Raw genomic sequence first — 20,268 nt, 5'->3', positions numbered from 1 at the left:
AGATCAAATCCATTATCATGATCATATCGGCCAATCCGAACGATTATTGTCTCCAACAATAACCACAACTACCCCTTCCCCCCCAAGTGTAGTCTTTCTAAATACGGCGCACCGGGGACAACATTCCTTCTGCATTGACACATGCTGACGCACCGTTCATCAAATTCGTGACCCCGAGCGTACTTGTATCTCGTTTCTCCATCCACATCACAATTAAAGCGCTGCGATGTACACCACAGGGCGGTGTTCCGAGCACGCCCAGGAACCGAAAAAGGCGAGCATTCGAGTTTCCAAGTAGAGGTAGTCGTGAATTCGTTCTGGTGATCCGGCTTGGATTGCGGTGACGAGTTGCCTGATTTGACGATTTCCAGTACCGAAAAGGCGGTCGTCACAAAGGCAAGGAGGTAGAACTGCCGAGTTTCTTGGGTCAGGAAAAATAAGCGAAGAGCGGAACGGTGGTAGAAGGACATACAAACATCTTGATGAAGTCTCAATGAGGACTGAGTTATTAGTATCGTGGACAGGTGTTAGAAGTTAAGTTGAGACTTGATGAGATCAAGATGTCGGTAGCTATCTGCCTACCTCTATACCTAACTTCAACTTCTCATCTCGGGATGGGATTGAATGGGTCTTTATGGCATCTAGATCGCAAGAGATTGTTGTGGAAACACAAGGTAGGTTCCTTTACGCTCTTTGCTTTCAGGGCATTTCTCCTGAACACTTCAGGGGCCGCTGGAAATATTTCAGAACCTCCGGCCGCCATGAGATTCTCGGCGGAGAGGATGATATCTTGACACTTGCTCATTGTTGTTGAATCCGAGTCAGAACTTGGAGGAATGTGCCAGTGGCGATCATGGTGAGGAGCGAGAGTTTTGTGGGAAGATGAAAGATCTCGAACCTTGTAGGTCCCGTGAGCAGTTAAGGGGGCGAGACATCGTGCTGATCAGCAGTTGTCTCATAAGTCGGCCCGCATCGACTCTCTTTCTTCAGTGAAGCGAAAAAGGCGGCGCCGTCTCCTGAATATTGGCAGGCGTCAAACGTGAGATTTCCTTCCACATCTCTGAAATCCCTTGGTGGTCGCCGAGTTGATGTGTCGTCCAAGGAGCTTGGGCCACTTTCCACCACAGCTCCCAAACAACAATTTGATTGGTTTCACCCACTCATCAATCGTTCAAACATCCAATCTGGAAATTCTTACCCATCTTACCTCTGAGAGGTTCACTCATGATTCTGCTTTCACAAGCCAATTCTAAAACCATGACAATTCAATTGAGACTAACTGGAGGCTTATCTCGAGCACTGCTCAGCAACGGGGTGCGGGGAGGTGTCAAACTGTCAACATGCCCTCATATTATTACCACCGCCCGAGCTCTCTCATCACTCACATCAACAACCACAACAACAACAACAACAACAACCAGACCAGAAATCCTCAGACTAGGGAGTCATCAATCCTTACTTATCTTGAGAGCAACTTATGCATCCAGACCCAACTCTCAAACCTCCACCCAAAATGTAGCACTCGAAGAGCAAGCCCTGCTCGCCGCAGCAGAAAAAGCCAAGGGGGGGCAACAACAGCAACAGCAACAGCAGCAACAAGGCCACGGAAAAAAGGAAAAGACCGGTATGTCATCTTCCTCATCACCTTTCAACTGACACACATCAAAGCTAACACCCCCAACTAGAATACCCCGAACGCCTAATGATCTACCACGCCGGCACAGGCAGTAAGCCCCCCCTCCCGCCTCCCCCACCTTATATCCTATCCCAATTTTAGCTAACCCCCCTAATCAAAGAAACAACCTTCCTCGGCACCCTCCGCTTCGCAACCCTCCTCCTCTTCGCCGGCTTCGGCCTAGTCCTAACCCCCCACTACATCAAATCCGGCGCCCCCCCCCAGTACCCCCTCGCCTCCCTCGCCTGCGGCCTCATCCCTCTCCTCTACGTCGGCTACTTCACCACCCCCTTCGTGACCTTCATCCACCTCCGCCTGCCCCCCTACGCCCGCTGGTCGACCCCCATCCTCCAGCGATTTGCCAAAACAGCCCCGCCAAACACCCAGGTCGACATCACCACCCTCAGCCTGACGGGGACGCCCCGCCACTCGTCCATGATGCTGTCTGATCTCAAGCCGACAAGGGAGCGCTTCGGCATGGTGAATTTCACGCGGGATACGACGGCGGTCAACGAGAAGAGGAAGTGGTGGAGGTGGAGGGCGGTGGGGAGGTTCAACATCCAGGAGGGGAATGAGAAGAATTGCAGGGCGGGGTGGGTCTGGAAGGATATCGCCGAGGGGATTGGGAGTAGGGCTGGGGAGAAGGGGGTGGGTGGTGGCGGGAAGAAGACTGGGCAGTAAAAGGGGAGAAAGGGGGCAGGGTTGTTGTATGACAGAAGGAATTTGTACATGCGTGAATATGTTTTGAGAGGAGAAGCTGGCCGGGTGGGGGGGTTGTGACTGGAATGAAGAATGACGCTCATCGATGGAACCAGTTGACCAGATATAGCAAAAACATTTGTATCATCAGCAGCCGGGTGGAACTACTTGGCCAAAAATTGCCAAATGTGACATTGAGAGATAAGGACGAACAAACGAAAAAGCAAAGCTACTCGCCATCCTACAGGTTACTCCGGACCTATCACCATTTTATGTACCCCCCTTTCCCCCACTCCGATATAAATCGCACACATTTCAACCTACAACCGTTGCATCTATTTCTTCATCCCCGCCAGATAAGCCGCATCCCCCCCCTCCCTCAACTTAGTCCCCTTCACAATCACCGCCTCCTCCATATCAACCTGATATTTCTTCATAGCCTGCTGATACTCTGGCACAAACGCCCCCAAGATCCTGATCGCCAACAGCGCAGCATTAGTCGAGTTGTTGATACCCACCGTAGCAGTAGGGACGCCTCTCTGTTTCTTTGTCAGCCACCACCACCACCATCATCATCATCATCATCATCATCATCACTCAAAAGGTAGGGTACATACCGGCATCTGCACAATACTCAACAAACTATCAATCCCATCCAAGTGCGTAGCCTTGACCGGCACACCAATCACCGGCAGCGGCGTCTCAGAAGAGATCATACCCGGCAAGTGAGCCGCTCCACCGGCAGCAGCGATAATCACCTTGATGCCCTTGCCAGCCGCCTCGTCGGCCACCTTCATCATGTACTTTGGTGTGCGGTGGGCCGAGGTGATATCCAGCGCATAGGGGACGTTGAACTCCTTCAGGATGTCCAAGCCAGCTTTGAGGACGGGGAGGTCAGAGTCGGAGCCCATTGTTACCAGGACCAGGGGCTTGTCACTGGAGGCTGCCTCAGCAGACAGCTCTTGGGCCTCAACGTGGTTATCGGTAGCAGGTTCTACGGGGGCTTTTTCCGCAGGCTTGGCCGAGCCGTTGGTCTCCTGGGTAGGACGGAGAGTTTCCGAGGTGGCCTCGAGGCGGTCAAGTCTGATTTGGTCGACGAGATCGATAAAGGGCTTCGCCTTGGCCTCGAGCTCTTGGACTGAGCAGAATCCGGTGAGGGTGATGTGACCGATCTTACGACTAGGCTTGGACTCCTTGTTGTATAGGTGGAGATAGACGTCCATGTCGTCGTCGTATGTGCTCCGCGCCAGACCGGAGAGGTGGTGGTGAGAGTCTGGCTTGGCTCCACCGAGAATGTTCAGCATGATGGAGGACTGGACTCTGGGGATGAGCTTGTCCGGGACCGGGAGATCAAGAACAGCGTGGAGCTGAGCCTTGTACTGGGACATGTAAGGGACTGCCTCGATAGTGTAGTGGCCAGAGTTGTGAGGGCGAGGAGCAACCTCGTTGATCATGAGAGAAGCTGAAATCGTATTAGCTTGCTGCGTCAAGACTGATGGTGCAATGGCTTACCATCCTCGAGGAGGAACATCTCTACGGCAAAGACACCCCTCCCCCACAATGTGCTGATAACCTCGGTAGCAAGTTTCCTCGCCTTCTCACAGATATCCTCAGAGACGTCTCTTGGGGGCATGAACACCTTGGTGCAAATGCTGTCCTCGTGAATGGTCTCAACTGCCGGGTAGGCGACACAGTTCTTGAGCTTGCCGTCGCTGTCCTCTGTCCTGATGACCATAACAGCGAGCTCCTTGACGAAGGGAGCCCACTTCTCGGCATAAAGAGGCAGTGTTCCCAGAGCCTTGATCGCTTCCGCAAAATCATCCTCGCTGTCGACCTTGAAGTTTCCTCTTCCATCATAACTCCCCTTGCGAGCCTTGAGCATGAATGGGAAACCAAACTGCTTGCCAGCCTTTTTGAGCGAGTCAAGGGCGGCATCGCCAGACTCGATGGCTATTTGCTCAGCAATAGGGATCGTCTTGCCGCTGGACTTGAAGTGCTCCTTTTGGAGATACTTGTCCTGAATGAGACGGAGAGTTCTCCATGATGGGTGAATTGGTGGTCTGTGAGTAACAATCTCACCGTTGATCTCAACGGGGACGCCATTCTTCTCAATGTCCTCGAGCACCTCGGTGTCGACGTGCTCAATCTCAACTGAGAGATAGTCAGAGCGGGCAGCGAGCTCTTTGATGCGCCCGGGGTCCTTGAAAGAGCCAACAACGTGGCGGTTGGTGTTGTGCGCCTGCTTGGCCGGCGCATTGTGTTCGTCCAAAATGGCAATGTCGATTCCCAGGGGGTTCGCGGCCTCACAAAGCATGCGGCCCAACTGCCCTCCACCCAGCAGGCCGATGACAGTGTTTCCTTCGTTCATATCGTCGTCGTCGTCTTCTCCTTCTTCTCCTCCTTCTTCTTCTTCTTGCCCCTCCTCTGGTTTGGTTGTTGTTGGTGTTGTCTGGTAGGGTTCGTCGGGTTCCTGGATCTCCTGAAGCTTCTTTTTCCTGCCACTCAACGCTCTTCTTAGTTTGGTCAGTGACAGCCTATGGCCCATCGACTTGAGGGCGTTGGGACGGGGAGCCGGATCCATACTAGCTAAACCTTATACTTCGGTTGAATGACTCGAATTTGATGTCACCGTGCCCTTGTAAAGTCCTCGATTACTGAATCCTGATGCTTGATATGGCGGGGTGAACCTCGTCACCGAGGGGCAAAAAATACTTTCGGCCAATCAGAGCACTCAAAATGCCCGCTGTCAGTCTCTGATCCCCCACATTCGCGGGGAAAATCTAGAGTTTGTCAACTGAACTCGTGCAACTATTTTCACGAACAGATTCAGAGTTTCCCGTAAGCTGGGTCAATGAGCACACCTGTTATCGGAGAACAGTGCACTCACTACCTTAGCATAGCGCCCATTATCCTACCATCTTACCAGTTTGTAGACCTTGACTCACCTAGGTGAGCTTCAACTGTGTAAGTCTGGGGTGGGGTAAACCAAGGCTCACGAAAGACTCACTCACCATCAGATGAACTCGTAGCATTAGAGATCTTATTGAAACTAAATCAAATTGAATTATTCAAAATGGAGAACCCACTGAACCAAGAGTTCATACAGTAAGCTAGCCCTCATCACTCACTTACTCGCTTACACCCCTGTCCTCGCTCATAGCTTGTAAGCCATCCACATCTGGTAGATACACTCACTTACACCACCATCTTCACATAAACCAGTCCCCTCAAACTCTTCGAGGTTGCCAAAAATGAGAAACGTCTATTATACACCTCCGCCCCCATGGTGCGGTACAGCAAGGCAAGCCTCCTCTCACTATCCCACAACGACCCCTATTCTAACCCCTTTACCAGCTCGCCTTCCGCCAAACAGTCCACCACTACGGCACCGACCTCTGCTGGACGCCCATGATCCTCGCCAAAGAATTCAACCGCAACAAATTCGCCCGCGACAGCGACTTCACCATCTCCACCGCCGGCCCCCAACCACCAACCATCGTCCAATTCGGCGCCAACGTCCCCCAAGAACTCGCCCGAGCCTCCTCCCTCGTCGTCCCATTCGCCTCAGGAGTAGACCTCAACTGCGGCTGTCCCCAGTCATGGGCCTGCTCCTCCACCCTCGGCGCCGCCCTCATGGAAAAGCGAGAACTAGTCCGCGACATGGTCCTCGAAACTCGATCCCAACTCCACCAAGACGGCTGGGATGTCTCAGGGTTAGAAAAGGATATCAACAGTCCCAAAGGCAGGAGCGTCAGCATCAAGATACGAGTCCACAAAGATCTCCGGTACGTCTCCTCCCCCCCCCACCCCTTCCCCTTTTCCACCCCATCCTAACCCCCCCTCCCCCCCCGTTTAGAAAAACCATCGACTTCATAACCACCCTCCTCGCCCCATGCTCCCTAACCACCACCCGACCAATCGACTTCCTCACCATCCACCCCCGAACCCGCCAAACCCCCTCCTCCACCCCTATCAATGTCGAGTCCCTCTCCATCCTAACCTCCACCTTCGGAACTCAAGTCCCCATCCTCCTCTCAGGCGACGTCTTCACCCTCGACTCCCTCCCATTCACCTCCCCCTTCCACAACACCCTTTCCTCCTCTTCTTCCCCACCAGAGCATAACATCCCCCACCTCTCCGGCCTAATGTCCGCCCGCGCCCTCCTCGCAAACCCAGCCCTCTTCTCCGGCAGAAACTCCTGCCCCTGGGAGGCAGTCGAATACTTCCTCAACAAAACAATCAAAGCGCCCATGCCCTTCAAGCTCGTCCTGCACCACATCAACGAGATGTGCTCCCCAGGCATGGGCCCAAGCCAAAAAGACAAGGTCGCCTTGCTGAACAAGCAGGAGAGGGCAGAGTTGATGAAGGTCGGGGACATGGTTGAGCTGATTGACTTTCTCGAGGAGAAGAAGCCCGGTGGGATAGGGAGGATGTGAATATATATTCAACATAAAAAAAAAAATGAAACGGGTACAAAAGTTTAAACACTATTTATTGAAACTTTTGTCATAATAATGATACTTACTCCTGCCGCCACCATCCAAATATCACTCACCACACACACACACAGACCGATACACACAACGGACAACACATATATCATCTCTCAAACCATAGAGATTCTGCCTAACTACAATCCCCCATTCCACATCGCCTATTAGCATTGAAATAGAAGGAGAGGTAAGAGATGAAACGGAGAAAAAAAAAAGAAAAAAAAAAAAAAAAAAAGAGGGATATCAAAATATATAAAAAAAAATATGATACACCAGAATCTGAACCCCTCGATATGAAAACCCTCCTTTCCTGGTTAAAGCACCCCTAAATATCCCGTTCGCTAATCCTTGGCGCCGGAAACAACAACAAAAAAACTCCAAAACAACAAATAAAAATAATGATAACGTCAACAAAAGAGTCAACCGCTGAAGAGGGAAGTGCTACCAGTCCAAACTCTCGCACCCCCATTATCTTCCTCAATCAAGACCCCTTAATCTCCCCCTCATCCTCATCATCCTGCAACTTAATCTTCTTCGCCTCCCTCTCCGCAGCATCCACCGCATCCTCCAACTCGGCACTCTTCCTCTTGATCGCCGCCAGCATCGGCCCAGGGGACACCAACCCCCCACCACCACCATCCCCATTCTCATGAACCCCCAACTCATTCGCCGCAGCCTTCAACGCCGCATCCGAATCCCCATTCTCCACACTCGCCCTAACAGCCGCCGCCCTCCTCTCCTCGGCCGACGACGACCCCTCCCTCTTCACCCTCCCCTCCTCCTCCTTGACAACCCCGTTCCCATTGACCCTCCCCCGCCCCGGACTCTGCGTCCCAGCCCTATCTGTCCCCACCGGCGTCGGCGTCCCAGTCCCCGGACTATCAACCTCCATCATCCCCCCAAGCCCAAAAGCCACATCTCCCCTCCTCCTCGTGCTCTCCAGCCTAAACTCCGGACTGGGAGGACGCTTCTCCTGCTTCCGCAGCGGGTTCTCCCTATAAAACTCACACATCAAATTCACCCCCAACGCCGCCATCTCCTCCGTCCCCCCCAAGTACACCCACCAGCTCTGGCCCCTCACATCCCCAATCTGCACTTTGTTCACCGTCGCCGAGAAGAAAATCGCTGAGATGGCCACCTCCCTCGTGCTCAACACCAACGGCAGCACCGTCAGACACGCGTCGTTGCAAAAAGCCCAGACGCCATCCCGCAGCTTGTGGCTTTTGATCAGATCCAGCTCCCCCAGCAGGTCAAAAATCTCGCCGTAGGGGTTATTGATCATGAGATCGAAGGTAAGCGTCTCGAGCATGATCTCCTCAAACGCAAGGATCGAATCCCGCCACCGCCAGTACTCCTTCGATTGCTCATCAATAATCAGCTTGGTGTTCTTCTGAGCCACCTTGGCGACAGCAATGATCAAGTCCTTCGTCTTGCGGCAGTTTTCCTCCGTCTTATTCGCCAAAAACAACGACGTGGCGGCGATATTCTAAATCATTTTTCCTCGTGGTTAGTTCAGTTTCATCCAACTCTCCCAGGAATATAGAAACCCTCCTTACATAGTGATGTATGCCCCCATTCTGCTCAACCATGCTATACCGCATATAAAACCGATGAAAAAACACCGCCGCCACCCAAATCGTAATCTGCGGCAGCTCCAGCAACATGCCCGCCTGGTAAATAAAATTCACCCCCTTCGCCCTCCTCAACCTCTCCTCCCCAATCGGCAGCCCGTCCATGATGCTTGGCGTGCTCTTCACCTCGTCCAGCGTGAACAGCCACTGCTCCCTCCTCTGCTGCTGCGACCTCTGCGGGCTAGACATGGCAGGCGAGGGGGCGCTCCGCAGCGGTCGCGGCGGCGGCGGCGATGTCCTGGAGGAATAAACCGGGGGTGACGGTACAGCAGGCGGCACTCCTCCTCCTCCCTCGCGCCTTCTCCCAGTAGTAGCAGGCGATGATGACTGCGAAGTGTTGTTGTACTCTGCGATAAACGGCGGTTTTGGCGGGTGAGCGGGTGCTTCTCTTGGTGGTCGGTATCGGTCAAAGTTGTTGGAAGAAGACATTTCCTTGCCTCTTAGTGTCGTGTCGTGTGTGTCGTCTCGAAAAGATCAAGAGACAAAAGCAACTACTTCCTGGCTCGAGCAGCGGCGGCGACTTGCTTCCTTCGGTGGAGAATCGAATCGATCTCTCTCTCCCCCTTGCTCAAGTGTGGGACTCGATCTCGTTCATTGAGCAGTCGTCGTCGGAATCGATCAAGGCGAGCTGGATCACTGCTAGAAAAGTCGAGCGACGCGATGAAGAGTTGTAGGCTGTTAAGCTTGAAGGTTGGAAAAGCTGAAAGCAAACAATCACCCCAAGATTCAAGATCCCCCAAGACTTTATCGGCCTTTATTGGCAAACCACTTAAAATGTGGCCCGTGCGTCGGTCCCAGCAACCTGTGACGCCAGCGCAGCCCGCGCATCTCGCCGCCGCATCTGGGCCAAGTCCAACACAGGTAGGTACAAAAGTACTTCTTCAGAGGATGAAAATGGGACCAGACCAGTCTTTGTATTCGGGTATCAATTCACAGCTAGCTACTATACATTTTAACATCCCCATTATTTCCGGCCCGGTCCCTCCCCTCTCTGACTTGCAAGGAAGTGATCCCTAAAAGTCACCATACACACCGGTTGCATCATTACGACCCCATAACTTGACAGTCCGATCATGTCCACCGCTGATGATCCACTTGCCGTCCCGGCTTACATCGACACTCGCTACTGGGCCAGTATGGCCGCTCAGCGACTGAGCAAGAGCCCAGTCATCAGCCGAGAAAATGTTGACCTTGTGGTCAAACCCAGACGACACCAAAAACGTCCCAGACTTCTTTGGCAACTGGTTTCCCTTGTCGTCCTCGCCTGGTGGCTTCCCGTCAACGGGCTCATCCATCCCCTTGAACCATCTGACATCTGATACCGCGCTTGTGTGCGCACCAATTCCGCCTGTCCTCTGCACTTTTCTCACGTCCCAGCATTTGATCCATCCATCTGCCGAGGCCGTGAGGACCCGGTGCCCGTCCGGACTCCAGTCCAGCCCGTAGATTGGCTTGATGTGGCCATCCAGATGCCCGTCGAGAATCATGACTGTCCGTCCCGACCGCAAATCCCAGATTCTTCCAATACTGTCCAGACCTGCACTGGCCAGCAAGGACCCGTCGGTGTTGAAGCTTACGGCGTACACTCCCCGCGAGTGTCCCTCTTGAAGAAGCAGTTCGGTTGTTGTTTCGACATCCCACAGCCTCCACGACGTGTCCTCAGACGCAGATGCGAGGTATTTTCCAGAAGGGTGAAACTCGACACGGCATACTCTTTGCGAGTGCCCAGAGAGCGTCGATAGCGGTGTATCTTGATTTAGTGACCAAAGATGAACCTGGCCCTCTGCACCACCCGAAGCAAGGTTGACCGTGTCCTCCGAGATGTTGGCCTCGGGAAGGGTAGCACCAGGCCTCCAGGCCAAACCGCTGATCTTGTTGGTATGTCCTCGCAGCGTCTTGCGATGCTCCAAAGTCGGTATATCGATAAGCTTGACTTGACCGCCCCAATTTCCAGTCGCAATCATCTGTCCATCTGGCGAAAACCTCGTCATGCTCACATGACGATCTCCCGCAGTCTGACTGGCTTGCAATTCAAACGTCTGAAGCCGCTCCTTGATCTCCTTCCTGAACTTGACATGGGTACGGAGAGGAATCGTAGCCTCCTTCTTCTGAAACTCGACGCGCCGTTTCGCTCGGGGGATCGTAAACTTGGCGATTTCTATTCGGGCATCGAGAAGCTCCTGTGTTCCCCGAGAGTAAAACTCTTCCTCTTGCTCTTCCGCTTCCTCGTCGTTGCTAGCATCCTGCATCTCCACATCTGCGCTCTCCTGGCCTGTCGCCTGCTGCGCCTGCTCGGTAAGAAGCTCTCGTAACCTGTCGCGTCGATCGACCGGTCCTTCGCCGAACAGCGTGATAGGCTCGCCTAGCTCTCGAAGTTTGGCGCGGACACGTCCATCGTCGGTTGGGACCGCGATAGTGGCGGCGAATCGCTTACGCTCGAATTGTGAGATGATGGCTGATGCTCTCTCGGGCGCAATGCCTGCGCCGGCTCCGGGGATGTCATAGTCGCGGTCGATTGCTGGGACAAGGTCAGTACATGGGAGACAAAGTGTTTGGGGTGTTATCGGGGGCTACTCACGAATGGCATCTATGTCAATGCCTCCACTTCCTCGGTCCTGCAAACGACGATGCGGGTCAGTTCGAGTTCGGGCTGTAATGTTGAGCGGCTGCGATTCATGACAGATAGGGGTGTGGATGATAGACCTTACCTCAGTATCAGCCTCCTCAACATACGCCCTACGTGATGGGTGCATCATGACTGCGGTGGGTATTGATTTTGTTTGTATTTTTGGCTGGTTCCTGGTCATGATACTTGAGAAATGCGGCTTGCACCCCCAAGTTTGAGCGTCTGAGCTCCGGCAGGCAACCTGCCATCGATTATGCAGGGAGTTTTTAACCCTAACCCTGGCCTAAAGCGACATCAGCTTTTAGCCTGGTTTTTGACTCTTAAAATTAAGGTCTTCCCCATCATCCTTTCACATTGCTACTCGGCACCTTTCTCCGAGAGGTGGAGGCATCAACACGATATCCTCTCCTGTGGCTTGCATGGCTTTGTTGTTGAACCGCCTCATGGGAGATCTTGGAAGCCTTTGTGCTACGGGTACCGGTGCCTGACACCCGTCTGGCTCGTTCTCCTTCTTGTTAGGGCAGACAATGAAACGTGCCGGCGTGCGATTCAGGCATGAAAGACACTAAATCAGCCACGGGCATAACATGCTGGTTTGGGATGACATCCCTCAGTTCCATTACGTACCGGTTTGCATCGGAACGGAGAGCCTGCTTTGCTTCCGTGAATTACATGGCCGTATTCGAGGTCGGAGAAGCTGGGCATGAATAGGTACCCCAGATGACCAAGGAATCTGGCGGCAGCGCCGACCCTTCAAGACGCAGAAAAACAGGGCGATCCGGGACTGAAAGGACGGCCCGGACCCAATGAGCGGGCTCTCCGGTGGGTGCTGACATGATTTTTTTTTTTTTCAGGCTCCCGCTGGTTGGGACGTTTTAGTGGGGGATCTGGGCGCCTGTAGGTAGTTGCAGCGGGCATGGCACCACTAGGCGGTGCCAGACAGCGCCGCATGTGAGACCGCCCGGCCGCAGGACTGGACCGTGAACCACACGTTTTCTTGAAATGTTCAAAAATCAAGGTTCCCTCCTTCTCTCGCATTTTCTCACGCGAACAGCGACCTTCTCCAGGCTCTCACCACCACGACTTCCCCGAACGACCGACCCGACCATCAATGCATATCCAAACGACCGCGCAAGACAATTCTTCTTCTTTCTTCAAGTACCAGATGCGTGCGACTCCAAGCCACAAGGGACTGAGCCGAGACACCGAAGTGCGCGCTGACGCTGGACGGCGTCGTGGAAAGCCTTGAACGGTTTACGTTTTTGCGACCTCCGGTTTTATGAGACTCGGATTCGCACGTTATCGGCTCAGGACCTTGGGGGAAAACCAGGTCATCTGATTTCGTTACATTGACGAGACATTGACAATTGACATATTAGACGACAACACACGCCACGGCGACCACGACGACCATGATTGCAAAGGCGACGCCCGCGCTCAAGACGGTGCGCGGGTTCAACAACACCCCCGGGGCCTCTGGCGATGAGGACTCTGATCATTGCGGCTGCCCCGCGGCCCCAAAGACCCCTAGCAGGCGGGCCCAGAAGGCGACCCACCTGTTGGACGACGTCGTCAGTGCTAACTGCAGCCCTATGCTGAAGCCCGTTACCTCCCCTGGCATAAGCGGCATAGGAAAGTTGCGTATGCAAATCGAGAACTTCAGCCTCAACAGCAACGACACGACCGCCGCTTCTTCCCGTGCCAGCTCCTTGACCCGCAGCAGCGAGCACCAGGCCTCCTCGCCGTTCTCCAGCGAGACTACGATCAGCAGCGGCCGCCGTGACAGCCGCCCCCTTTCCCGTGGAAGCACTTTGAAGAGCCGCACCAGCAGTAGCGATGAGACGGCTTCGGTGGGATCTACCAGTTACGAGATCAACCTCGAGCACGACTTTGTCAGCGATGTCCCCAACGCTGCTAGCGAGGCTGTGCCTCCCCGTCCTAAGATGACGGCGGACGACTTTGAACCTCTCAAGTGTCTCGGGAAGGGAACCTATGGAACCGTCTTGCTCGTCAAGGAGAAGGCCACAGGCCGCCTTTTCGCGCAGAAGCAGTTCAAAAAGGCCTCTCTCGTCGTGCACAAGAAGCTGGTGGAGCAAACCAAGACGGAGCGCCAGATCCTCGAGAGCGTCAACCGTCACCCTTTTGTTGTCAAGCTGTACTACGCCTTCCAGGACCAGGAGAAACTGTACCTCATCCTCGAGTACGGCCAGGGTGGCGAGCTGTTCACTCATCTCAGTACGGAAAGGATGTTCAGCGAAGAGACTGCCGCCTTTTACATGGCCGAGATGGTTCTCGCCTTGTCTCATCTCCACCAGAACCTGGGCGTGGTTTACCGCGATCTCAAGCCGGAGAACTGCCTCCTCGACTCTCAGGGCCACCTTTTGCTGACCGACTTTGGCCTTTCCAAAGTGGCAGTCGACTCGGACACGTGCAACTCGATCCTGGGAACGGTCGAGTACATGGCTCCGGAGGTGATTCAAGGCAAGAAGTACGGCAAGGCGGTTGACTGGTGGTCTTTGGGCGCGCTTGGTTTCGATCTCATGACTGGGAACCCCCCCTTTCGCGGACCAAACAACAAGAAGATTCAGGACAACATCATCAAGCAGAAGTTGGTGCTGCCTTACTTTTTGGGTCCGGACGCGAAGGATCTCCTTACCAGATTGCTGCGCAAGGATCCCGCCAAGCGCCTGGGGAGCAACATGCCGAAGGATCTGGAGACGATCAAGAAGCACAGGTTCTTCCGCAAGATCAACTGGAAGGCGCTGCAGGCGAGGGAGGTGGAGCCGCCGATTCAGCCGTATATTTCTGACCCGGAGCTGGCGGAGAATTTCTCGGCCGAGTTTACCGAGCTGAGCTTGAGTCCGGTTGTGTCGAGGTTTGATCAGGCGGGAAGTTGGGGCGGGAGGGAGATGGGGAGTGTGCCGGGAGTGGGCAGGAGGGAGGCTGTTGATAGGGATGATCCTTTTGGGGGTTTTAGTTTTGTGGCTTCGAGCAGCTTGTTGGAGAGTCATGGGTTTGGGGGGATGCAGAGGATTTAGAAGGATGAGGTGTGTGTATGGGAAGGGGGAGACTAGGGAGAGAGACGTTTTGAATTGGGTGAAACAAAATGAAGAGACCTTTGGCAGGACAAGAGACGGAAGAACCTTTTTTTTTTATTTTTATTTTTTTAATTCGGGCAGTTGGGCGAGGCGTTTTTGGTTGTGAAAAAAAAAAAAAGAAGAAAAAAACAGAAGCAAGCGGGCGAGGGGCAATTGTGGACACATCATTCTTCTATCTTTTACAGAGAAAGAAGTTAGAGCATGGCCAACCAAGCAGAGAGCAAGCTAGACCGACTAGAGATTACAGTATTTCTACTATAGAGAGAGAGAGAGGGAGAGAGAGAGAGATAGAGAGAAGAGTGAGGTGGGGTTTGTCAATGGGAAATTTGCTCTTTTTTCTTTTCTTTTTCTGTTTGGGTTTGTCCTGTCCAAAACAGTCTTGCTATGCTTGTTTTGGTGACCGAACTGCCGTATCTCGATGTCAGTCGTCATCGGCGGCCTCACTTTTGTTTACTCATGATATCCTAATCACAACTCCTAACAAGGGATCGACCATCACTCTTCCTGGACTGGATTGGAAAGCGTTATGTGATGTGCCTGCTGTACATGAGCAAGTTTGATGACGCGTAATTCTCACACTTGGCAAAGGGTGTAAGAAGAGGCTTGTACAAGTGTGGATGGGATGGGATGGGACGGAACGGCAGAGAGAGCGTATATCTGCCCCCTTTTATACCGAACTATTTGCTGGCCAAGGGATCCCGAACCCCTGGGGAGGGGGGTTACTTTGCGTAATCTGAGACGAACAGGTTGGTGAAGGAATGGAAACGAGATGGTGGGGGAGGGGCAAGCCAGCCACCCAGCCGCAAGCAGCGGGAACTAGTAGGATCTACAGTCTTGTCCTTTATCTTTCGAGAAAGGCCCAGACTGCGACAAATGCGACTATCTACTTGGTCCTCACCATGTCAGACCTAACTAGGCTGGCCGTGACCGGGGATCACTGCCCCTCTGACTGTCGTGCACCGTTCAACAACCAGCCTGTCGTCATCCCGTCTTCCCTCATCCCAACGTTCGCAATGTTGGCCCTGAATAAATACATACCACAGACACAGTCTTGATCGACAAAGTGCTGTTACACCGCAGTGCATTTGGCACACTAACGCTCGTCTGAAGTTTAGTTGAAGAACCAAGCGCAGCCCAAAAGCTCGGCAGTTTATTATTCGCCTAGCCCAGCAGGGCAGGCGCTAGACTGAGTTTGGTCGGTTGGTTGGTGTTAGGTATTGTAAGTCGTTCCTGGAGCGGGCCGGGGGAGGATCTCACAACCACCGCATCTGGGGGTTAGCCGTTCGTTGCCCTTTTTTTTGGGCGAGGGACGTCATTACCCTTCCCTCTCGCTGTGAGTTTCACGGTGATGGTGCGTGCCGTGTGCCGTGAGGGAGGAAGAAAGCAAGAAGGTAGGTGTTGTTGTTCTTCGGGTCCGAGTATGACGGATGTCGGTGTTGGTGTCCGGGGGGGAAGGGATGGGCAAACGTGGACGGTTGGCCGAGCGTTGCATGTCCGTCAGCCCGTTTCTTTTTTTCTTGAGACATACGTATGTCTCCTATCACACAAGGATCGCACTTGGTGTCTGAGAAATGGACTGGCGTGGATTGGTTAGGCAAATGGGAGCGGCTGAGAAAAGACCGGACTGGATAGGTACTGCCGCGCCGCTTTGCATATTGAGGAGGTCTGATCTGACTGACAACCAAGAAGACGAACATGGCAAGCGCCGAGGTGAAGGATGGACGGGGAGAGGGGGCTTTCATCCCATCCATCCATCCCATCAGCAACCGCATGCATCGCCCCGGGTTCGTGGGAGGAAGGAGGGGCTTGCATCAAGGAGTTACAAAATAGGAATACTATGAAAACCGTCCCTGCCCATCATAGAGCTGAAACCTCCCCTATAACTTCAGGCGGCCTGTTATTCTTCTTTTTCTTCTTCTTCTTCTTTCCGGCCGGATATTTTCCTGACCTTATTCCAGCCCTATTGTCATCCCCCCCCTTCCCATTCTCGTTCCTGCATCAGCAACACATTTTCGGGGTTTGTTTGTGAGAGAGTCGGTTACTAAGTTTAAACGGCCCCTTCTTCAAAACACAACCCAGCAAGCGCTTTGTCATGTGTGTATCTTCCCCCCCCCCCCAGCAACCGCGCCTCCTTCTACAAAAATAAGTCAAGAAGCACCAAAGAGTTTGCCGCCGCCGCCTGCCAGCCCGCGCGTTACACCAGTTCGTTAAGCTGCCAGCCCATCGTTGCAGAAACCGTCACTGGTGCGAGTGTGGGATTGTCCCCGACCTAAACTCAAACACCAAAACCGTTCTTCATATATCTAACGGATAGGAACTGGTCTTGAGATCGTTTTTTTCAGTCTCTTTCTTGGTTTGATACCGAATACAACCAACCAACACCTTTTGTGTACTTTTCCTCTTGCAACTTATTTTGGTTCGCCAGTTTTTTTTTTTTTTTTTGGAATTATTGGTCCCTTGTGTGTTGGTTTCTTTTGACGCTGTTGCTTGTTCTTCTTGGTGGTGTATTTTCCCTCCCGGTACGCATTATTTAAAACAATGAAGAGAGTTGGGGGCAAGTCGTTGGTGGCCTCGGCGTTGCTGGGTATGTCTCTTTCACAACACCAAGCCCACATTGCATGATACTGACAACCATCATAGGTGCCAGCCTGGTACAAGCCGACCCTCAGAGCATTTGTGCCACCGACAACATCTGCTACAGCATCGCCGTTCCCACCTCCTCGGCAAGCTCAAATTCGGGCAACATCTACTTCCAGTTGAAGGCGCCAACGTCGTACTCATGGGTGGCTCTGGGCACCGGCTCGCAGATGGCTGGCGCCAGCATCTTTGTCATGTACCAGGACGGCAACGGCAACGTGACGATTTCGCCACGCCTGGGAACTGCCCACAGTCAGCCCCAGTGGGACCAGAGCAGCACAGCGGCGCAACTGGTATGATTTTGCTTCTCCCAGATCGTTTTGTAGGAGTTTGACCCTTGCTGACATCACCTGCAGACGTTGCTCGCTGGAAGCGGTGTTGCTGGTGGAATCATGACGGCGAATGTTGCGTGCGCGAACTGCGAGTCCTGGAATGGGGGTGACATGTCTCTTCAGGGGACCAGCGTGCCTTGGATCGCAGCCTGGAGATCGGGATCTTCGTTGGCGACGACAAATAAGGGCGCCACCATCTCTCAGCACGGAGGTAACGACCATACCGGGTTCAATATCGATTTGACTACGGCAACCATCAGCTCTGATAGTAATCCTTTCCTTACCTCCCGCGACACTGGTGGTGGCGGTGGTTCCGGTTCCGGTTCCGGTTCACCCGCAGGAGGCAATGGGATAACGCTGGCTAGAGGAAACCCCAATGCCGCCGCGATTCTGGCAGCTCACGGTGTTATCGGGGCTTTGGTTATGGCAGTGCTTTATCCTTTGGGCTCCCTTCTTATGCCGCTTCTTGGGAGATGGTATGTCCATGGAGCGTGGCAGGTGATCACTTTTGCTCTGATGTGGGCGGCTTTCGGTCTCGGTGTTCAGAGCGCCAAAGACCGGAATATGGTGAGTGTTTTTTTCTTCTTCATGAGACCCCTGCCAGAATTTGACTGACAGCCATTGCAGCTCTTCACACAGACGCACACGATTCTCGGTACCGTGGTTGTTGCCTTTTTTGGGGTACAGCCTGCGCTCGGCTACATTCATCATCGTCAGTATGTTCAGACGCAGAGCCGCGGTGCCGTCAGTTACGTACACATCTGGCTCGGCCGGATCCTGATGCTGCTGGGCATCATCAACGGTGGGTTGGGCCTCCGGCTTGTCGGAGAGCGGCAAGAGCTCGTGATCGCCTACGGCGTGGTTGCCGGCGTTATATTCCTATGTTATATTCTTGCCAAGGTGTTTACGGTTATTGGGGCTCAGAAGGCACAGGGGAGGAGCTATAAGGAAGATCGAGTCCCTGGCAACATGAGGAGGCCGTACCAAGAGTCGAGGCGGCATGGTGGGAGGTATGCTTAGAGGGTGGGTTTGAGATGGGGGGTATTGGGATTAGATTTATGACATCGGGTGCTCATAAATACATCCGGGGTTGGCATATGCGCGGGGTTTTTATCTAGGTTTTTATTTTTATTTTTTTTTGGCTCGAATTGGGCGTGAGTTGTTGAATTGGTACCGAGTTTTGACTTAGATTGTTGTCTTTGTGCTAGTCAGTGTGAGAGTTGAGGCTGAGCTATGATGCAGTGATTAATTCATTCGAGGCATCGATGAATGATAAAGGCTCGAGTATCGTCCACGGCGTTCCTGAATTTCTTGAATGAATGAGTTCGGATGAAGTGAATAAATGACAAGTGGTGATAGCTGGGGCCATCACGTGACGCGGCCTACCGATGATTCCCGGCAACTTTTGGGTGGGGGAGCACCTCCCTCTGCACGACGTTGAGCCGGGGGCTTTTTTTGAAAACCTCTCAGCCAAGGAACCTCCACCACCGCAGCAGCCGACCAACACCCTTTCCACATCCCCGCGACTCCTCCGACGACACCTCGAGCGTTTAGGCCTTGTTGTTTTCTTCTTTTTCCTCCCCCGAAAACACAACAACAACCACAACCCTTTCCAAAATGTTCTCCCGGGCTTCGGTATGTACTACCCATCCATCTTTCAATTGTTTCAATTGATTTAAATACAATGTTGTCGGTGTTGGTGTTGGTGTGAACTTGGAAATTGACTCGTTTTGTCAGACCAAGGCCGTCTCGGCTGTGTCCAGACTTGCTGCTGGCCGGACTGCTGTTGCTGTGCAGGCTAGGACTTTTATTGCTCCTACTGTTGCGAGGAGAGGTATGTGGATTTCTGTTGACTAAGGGGAGGAGGGGAGGGGGATCGAGGGCCGATACGGAACCACGATGAATACCGACACCGAGATGACGAACTGGAAGGAGATGGGGTGGATAGGGAGGAAAAAGGGGGTTGGGAAAAGGATATGAAAAGAGGAGAGATATTGGGGAGAATGGGAATGACGTGGATGGAAGCTTGAGGGGAGCTATAGTGGAGGACAGGGAGGGAAGCTCGACATGATACAACACCACCACCAACCACCCACTTCAACCAACGATACCCCCCCCTGACGACGACCGAACCCCGATATCATAATACTGGTCATCATTTTCACGTTGAGGAATAATAATACTGACAGATTTTCTCTGCTTTACAGCCGACTTCGTCCAGGAGCTCTACCTCAAGGAGCTCAAGGCCTACAAGCCCAACCCCGTCAAGGACTCGGACGCCGTCGGCCAGGTCGCCACCTTCAACCTCCCCAAGACGCCCAAGTCGCCCGAGGAGGCCGACCTCGCCTCCAGCCTCAAGGAGTACGAGAGCATGGCTGTCGAGGTCGAGGGCTCCGAGGTTGATGCCAGCGGTGCTCAGACCACGGCTGTTGTGGAGGACTGGCTTGTTGAGGAGGAGGAGGATGATGGTGCTCACCACTAGATTTCCTTTTATCCTCGACAGCGCTGAATAAACATCCGCTTTCACCTTGGACCGGAGGGGGGACCCTCGGACGAATGGAAGGAGGTAGATGGGGAATTATACATTATTGGAACTTGGCGGTTAGGTCACGCTGGACTTCCAGGATGGCCCAAAAATGAAGGTGTGTGTTTGCGTCGATGGTGGGTGGGGGAGGATGATTGATTTCGGACAGATGGGCCGTAGTCAATGTGTACATTGATTTTTTTCTCCTTTTTGGTTTTTTATGATGGCTCGCTCGCAGCGGTATTGAACAATCTCCCTGCTGGTTTAAAACGGTGATTCTTGACTGCGATAGTGAACCAACCACCTACTACAAGCTCTGCCAGAGCTGAAGGGACAATGTCAAAGCTCCTAGCTCAGCTTCTTTGATCTCGCCCGGACCCGGAAGTGGAGGGGGGGCGGCTATCCCCTTTTAAGGCGGATACCAACTCCAAGAGAAAACAATTTCTCTGGGCAGCACATGAGGCTGTCTGGGGTAATCACCGACCTACCTATGTGACGTAAAAACTCCCATCAAGGCCATGGTGAGAGGGGGAACGGATCGATCGCCATTGGT

The 20,268-nt window shown here is 53.2% G+C and overlaps 10 protein-coding genes across 10 annotated transcripts; 6 read left to right on the top strand and 4 right to left on the bottom strand.

Annotated features, from left to right (window-relative positions):
• Positions 1 to 68: 68 nt before the first annotated feature.
• QC762_109175 (uncharacterized protein) lies at positions 69 to 1,074 on the bottom strand (the record flags this gene model as incomplete). Its single annotated transcript, XM_062885339.1, has 2 exons — positions 473 to 1,074; positions 69 to 410 (listed from the first exon to the last, which is right to left on the bottom strand). Exons 1-2 carry the CDS (start codon positions 476 to 478, stop codon positions 69 to 71), a joined length of 348 nt encoding a protein of 115 aa, XP_062748295.1. The 5' UTR covers positions 479 to 1,074.
• On the top strand, positions 1,016 to 2,356 carry QC762_109170 (uncharacterized protein; the record flags this gene model as incomplete). Its single annotated transcript, XM_062885338.1, has 4 exons — positions 1,016 to 1,624; positions 1,686 to 1,727; positions 1,797 to 2,202; positions 2,263 to 2,356. The coding sequence occupies exons 1-4, from the start codon at positions 1,225 to 1,227 to the stop codon at positions 2,354 to 2,356; spliced, it is 942 nt and encodes a 313-aa protein (XP_062748294.1). The 5' UTR covers positions 1,016 to 1,224.
• A 353-nt stretch (positions 2,357 to 2,709) lies between these two features.
• QC762_109160 (uncharacterized protein) lies at positions 2,710 to 5,084 on the bottom strand (the record flags this gene model as incomplete). Its single annotated transcript, XM_062885337.1, has 3 exons — positions 3,887 to 5,084; positions 2,992 to 3,836; positions 2,710 to 2,913 (listed from the first exon to the last, which is right to left on the bottom strand). The coding sequence occupies exons 1-3, from the start codon at positions 4,953 to 4,955 to the stop codon at positions 2,710 to 2,712; spliced, it is 2,118 nt and encodes a 705-aa protein (XP_062748293.1). The 5' UTR covers positions 4,956 to 5,084.
• Positions 5,085 to 5,182: 98 nt separating this feature from the next.
• DUS4 (tRNA dihydrouridine synthase) lies at positions 5,183 to 6,883 on the top strand. Its single transcript, XM_062885336.1, has 4 exons — positions 5,183 to 5,479; positions 5,597 to 5,660; positions 5,729 to 6,159; positions 6,231 to 6,883. Exons 1-4 carry the CDS (start codon positions 5,448 to 5,450, stop codon positions 6,808 to 6,810), a joined length of 1,107 nt encoding a protein of 368 aa, XP_062748292.1. The 5' UTR covers positions 5,183 to 5,447; the 3' UTR covers positions 6,811 to 6,883.
• Positions 6,884 to 7,348: 465 nt separating this feature from the next.
• QC762_109130 (uncharacterized protein) lies at positions 7,349 to 9,211 on the bottom strand (the record flags this gene model as incomplete). Its single annotated transcript, XM_062885335.1, has 2 exons — positions 8,424 to 9,211; positions 7,349 to 8,353 (listed from the first exon to the last, which is right to left on the bottom strand). Exons 1-2 carry the CDS (start codon positions 8,925 to 8,927, stop codon positions 7,349 to 7,351), a joined length of 1,509 nt encoding a protein of 502 aa, XP_062748291.1. The 5' UTR covers positions 8,928 to 9,211.
• Positions 9,212 to 9,407: 196 nt separating this feature from the next.
• QC762_109120 (uncharacterized protein) lies at positions 9,408 to 11,362 on the bottom strand. The gene is made up of 3 exons (XM_062885334.1): positions 11,207 to 11,362; positions 11,077 to 11,113; positions 9,408 to 11,016 (listed from the first exon to the last, which is right to left on the bottom strand). Exons 1-3 carry the CDS (start codon positions 11,303 to 11,305, stop codon positions 9,512 to 9,514), a joined length of 1,641 nt encoding a protein of 546 aa, XP_062748290.1. The 5' UTR covers positions 11,306 to 11,362; the 3' UTR covers positions 9,408 to 9,511.
• Positions 11,363 to 12,235: 873 nt separating this feature from the next.
• QC762_109110 (uncharacterized protein) lies at positions 12,236 to 12,373 on the top strand (the record flags this gene model as incomplete). The annotated part of the gene is made up of 1 exon (XM_062885333.1): positions 12,236 to 12,373. One exon carries the CDS (start codon positions 12,236 to 12,238, stop codon positions 12,371 to 12,373), a length of 138 nt encoding a protein of 45 aa, XP_062748289.1.
• A 163-nt stretch (positions 12,374 to 12,536) lies between these two features.
• Positions 12,537 to 14,162, top strand: QC762_109100 (uncharacterized protein; the record flags this gene model as incomplete). The annotated part of the gene is made up of 1 exon (XM_062885332.1): positions 12,537 to 14,162. The coding sequence occupies one exon, from the start codon at positions 12,537 to 12,539 to the stop codon at positions 14,160 to 14,162; it is 1,626 nt and encodes a 541-aa protein (XP_062748288.1).
• Positions 14,163 to 15,201: 1,039 nt separating this feature from the next.
• Positions 15,202 to 18,211, top strand: QC762_109090 (uncharacterized protein; the record flags this gene model as incomplete). The annotated part of the gene is made up of 5 exons (XM_062885331.1): positions 15,202 to 15,613; positions 15,634 to 16,806; positions 16,863 to 17,152; positions 17,216 to 17,758; positions 17,819 to 18,211. Exons 2-5 carry the CDS (start codon positions 16,761 to 16,763, stop codon positions 18,209 to 18,211), a joined length of 1,272 nt encoding a protein of 423 aa, XP_062748287.1. The 5' UTR covers positions 15,202 to 15,613; positions 15,634 to 16,760.
• Positions 18,212 to 18,808: 597 nt separating this feature from the next.
• Positions 18,809 to 19,985, top strand: ATP14 (ATP synthase F0 subcomplex subunit H atp14; the record flags this gene model as incomplete). The annotated part of the gene is made up of 3 exons (XM_062885330.1): positions 18,809 to 18,826; positions 18,929 to 19,025; positions 19,399 to 19,985. 3 exons carry the CDS (start codon positions 18,809 to 18,811, stop codon positions 19,671 to 19,673), a joined length of 390 nt encoding a protein of 129 aa, XP_062748286.1. The 3' UTR covers positions 19,674 to 19,985.
• Between the last annotated feature and the right edge of the window lie 283 nt (positions 19,986 to 20,268).

Source organism: Podospora pseudocomata (genome assembly GCF_035222375.1).
Source record: "Podospora pseudocomata strain CBS 415.72m chromosome 1 map unlocalized CBS415.72m_1, whole genome shotgun sequence".
Classification (NCBI taxonomy): domain Eukaryota; kingdom Fungi; phylum Ascomycota; class Sordariomycetes; order Sordariales; family Podosporaceae; genus Podospora; species Podospora pseudocomata.
Note: the sequence above shows the minus strand (reverse complement) of the source record. Positions and strands in the feature narration are given on the sequence as shown.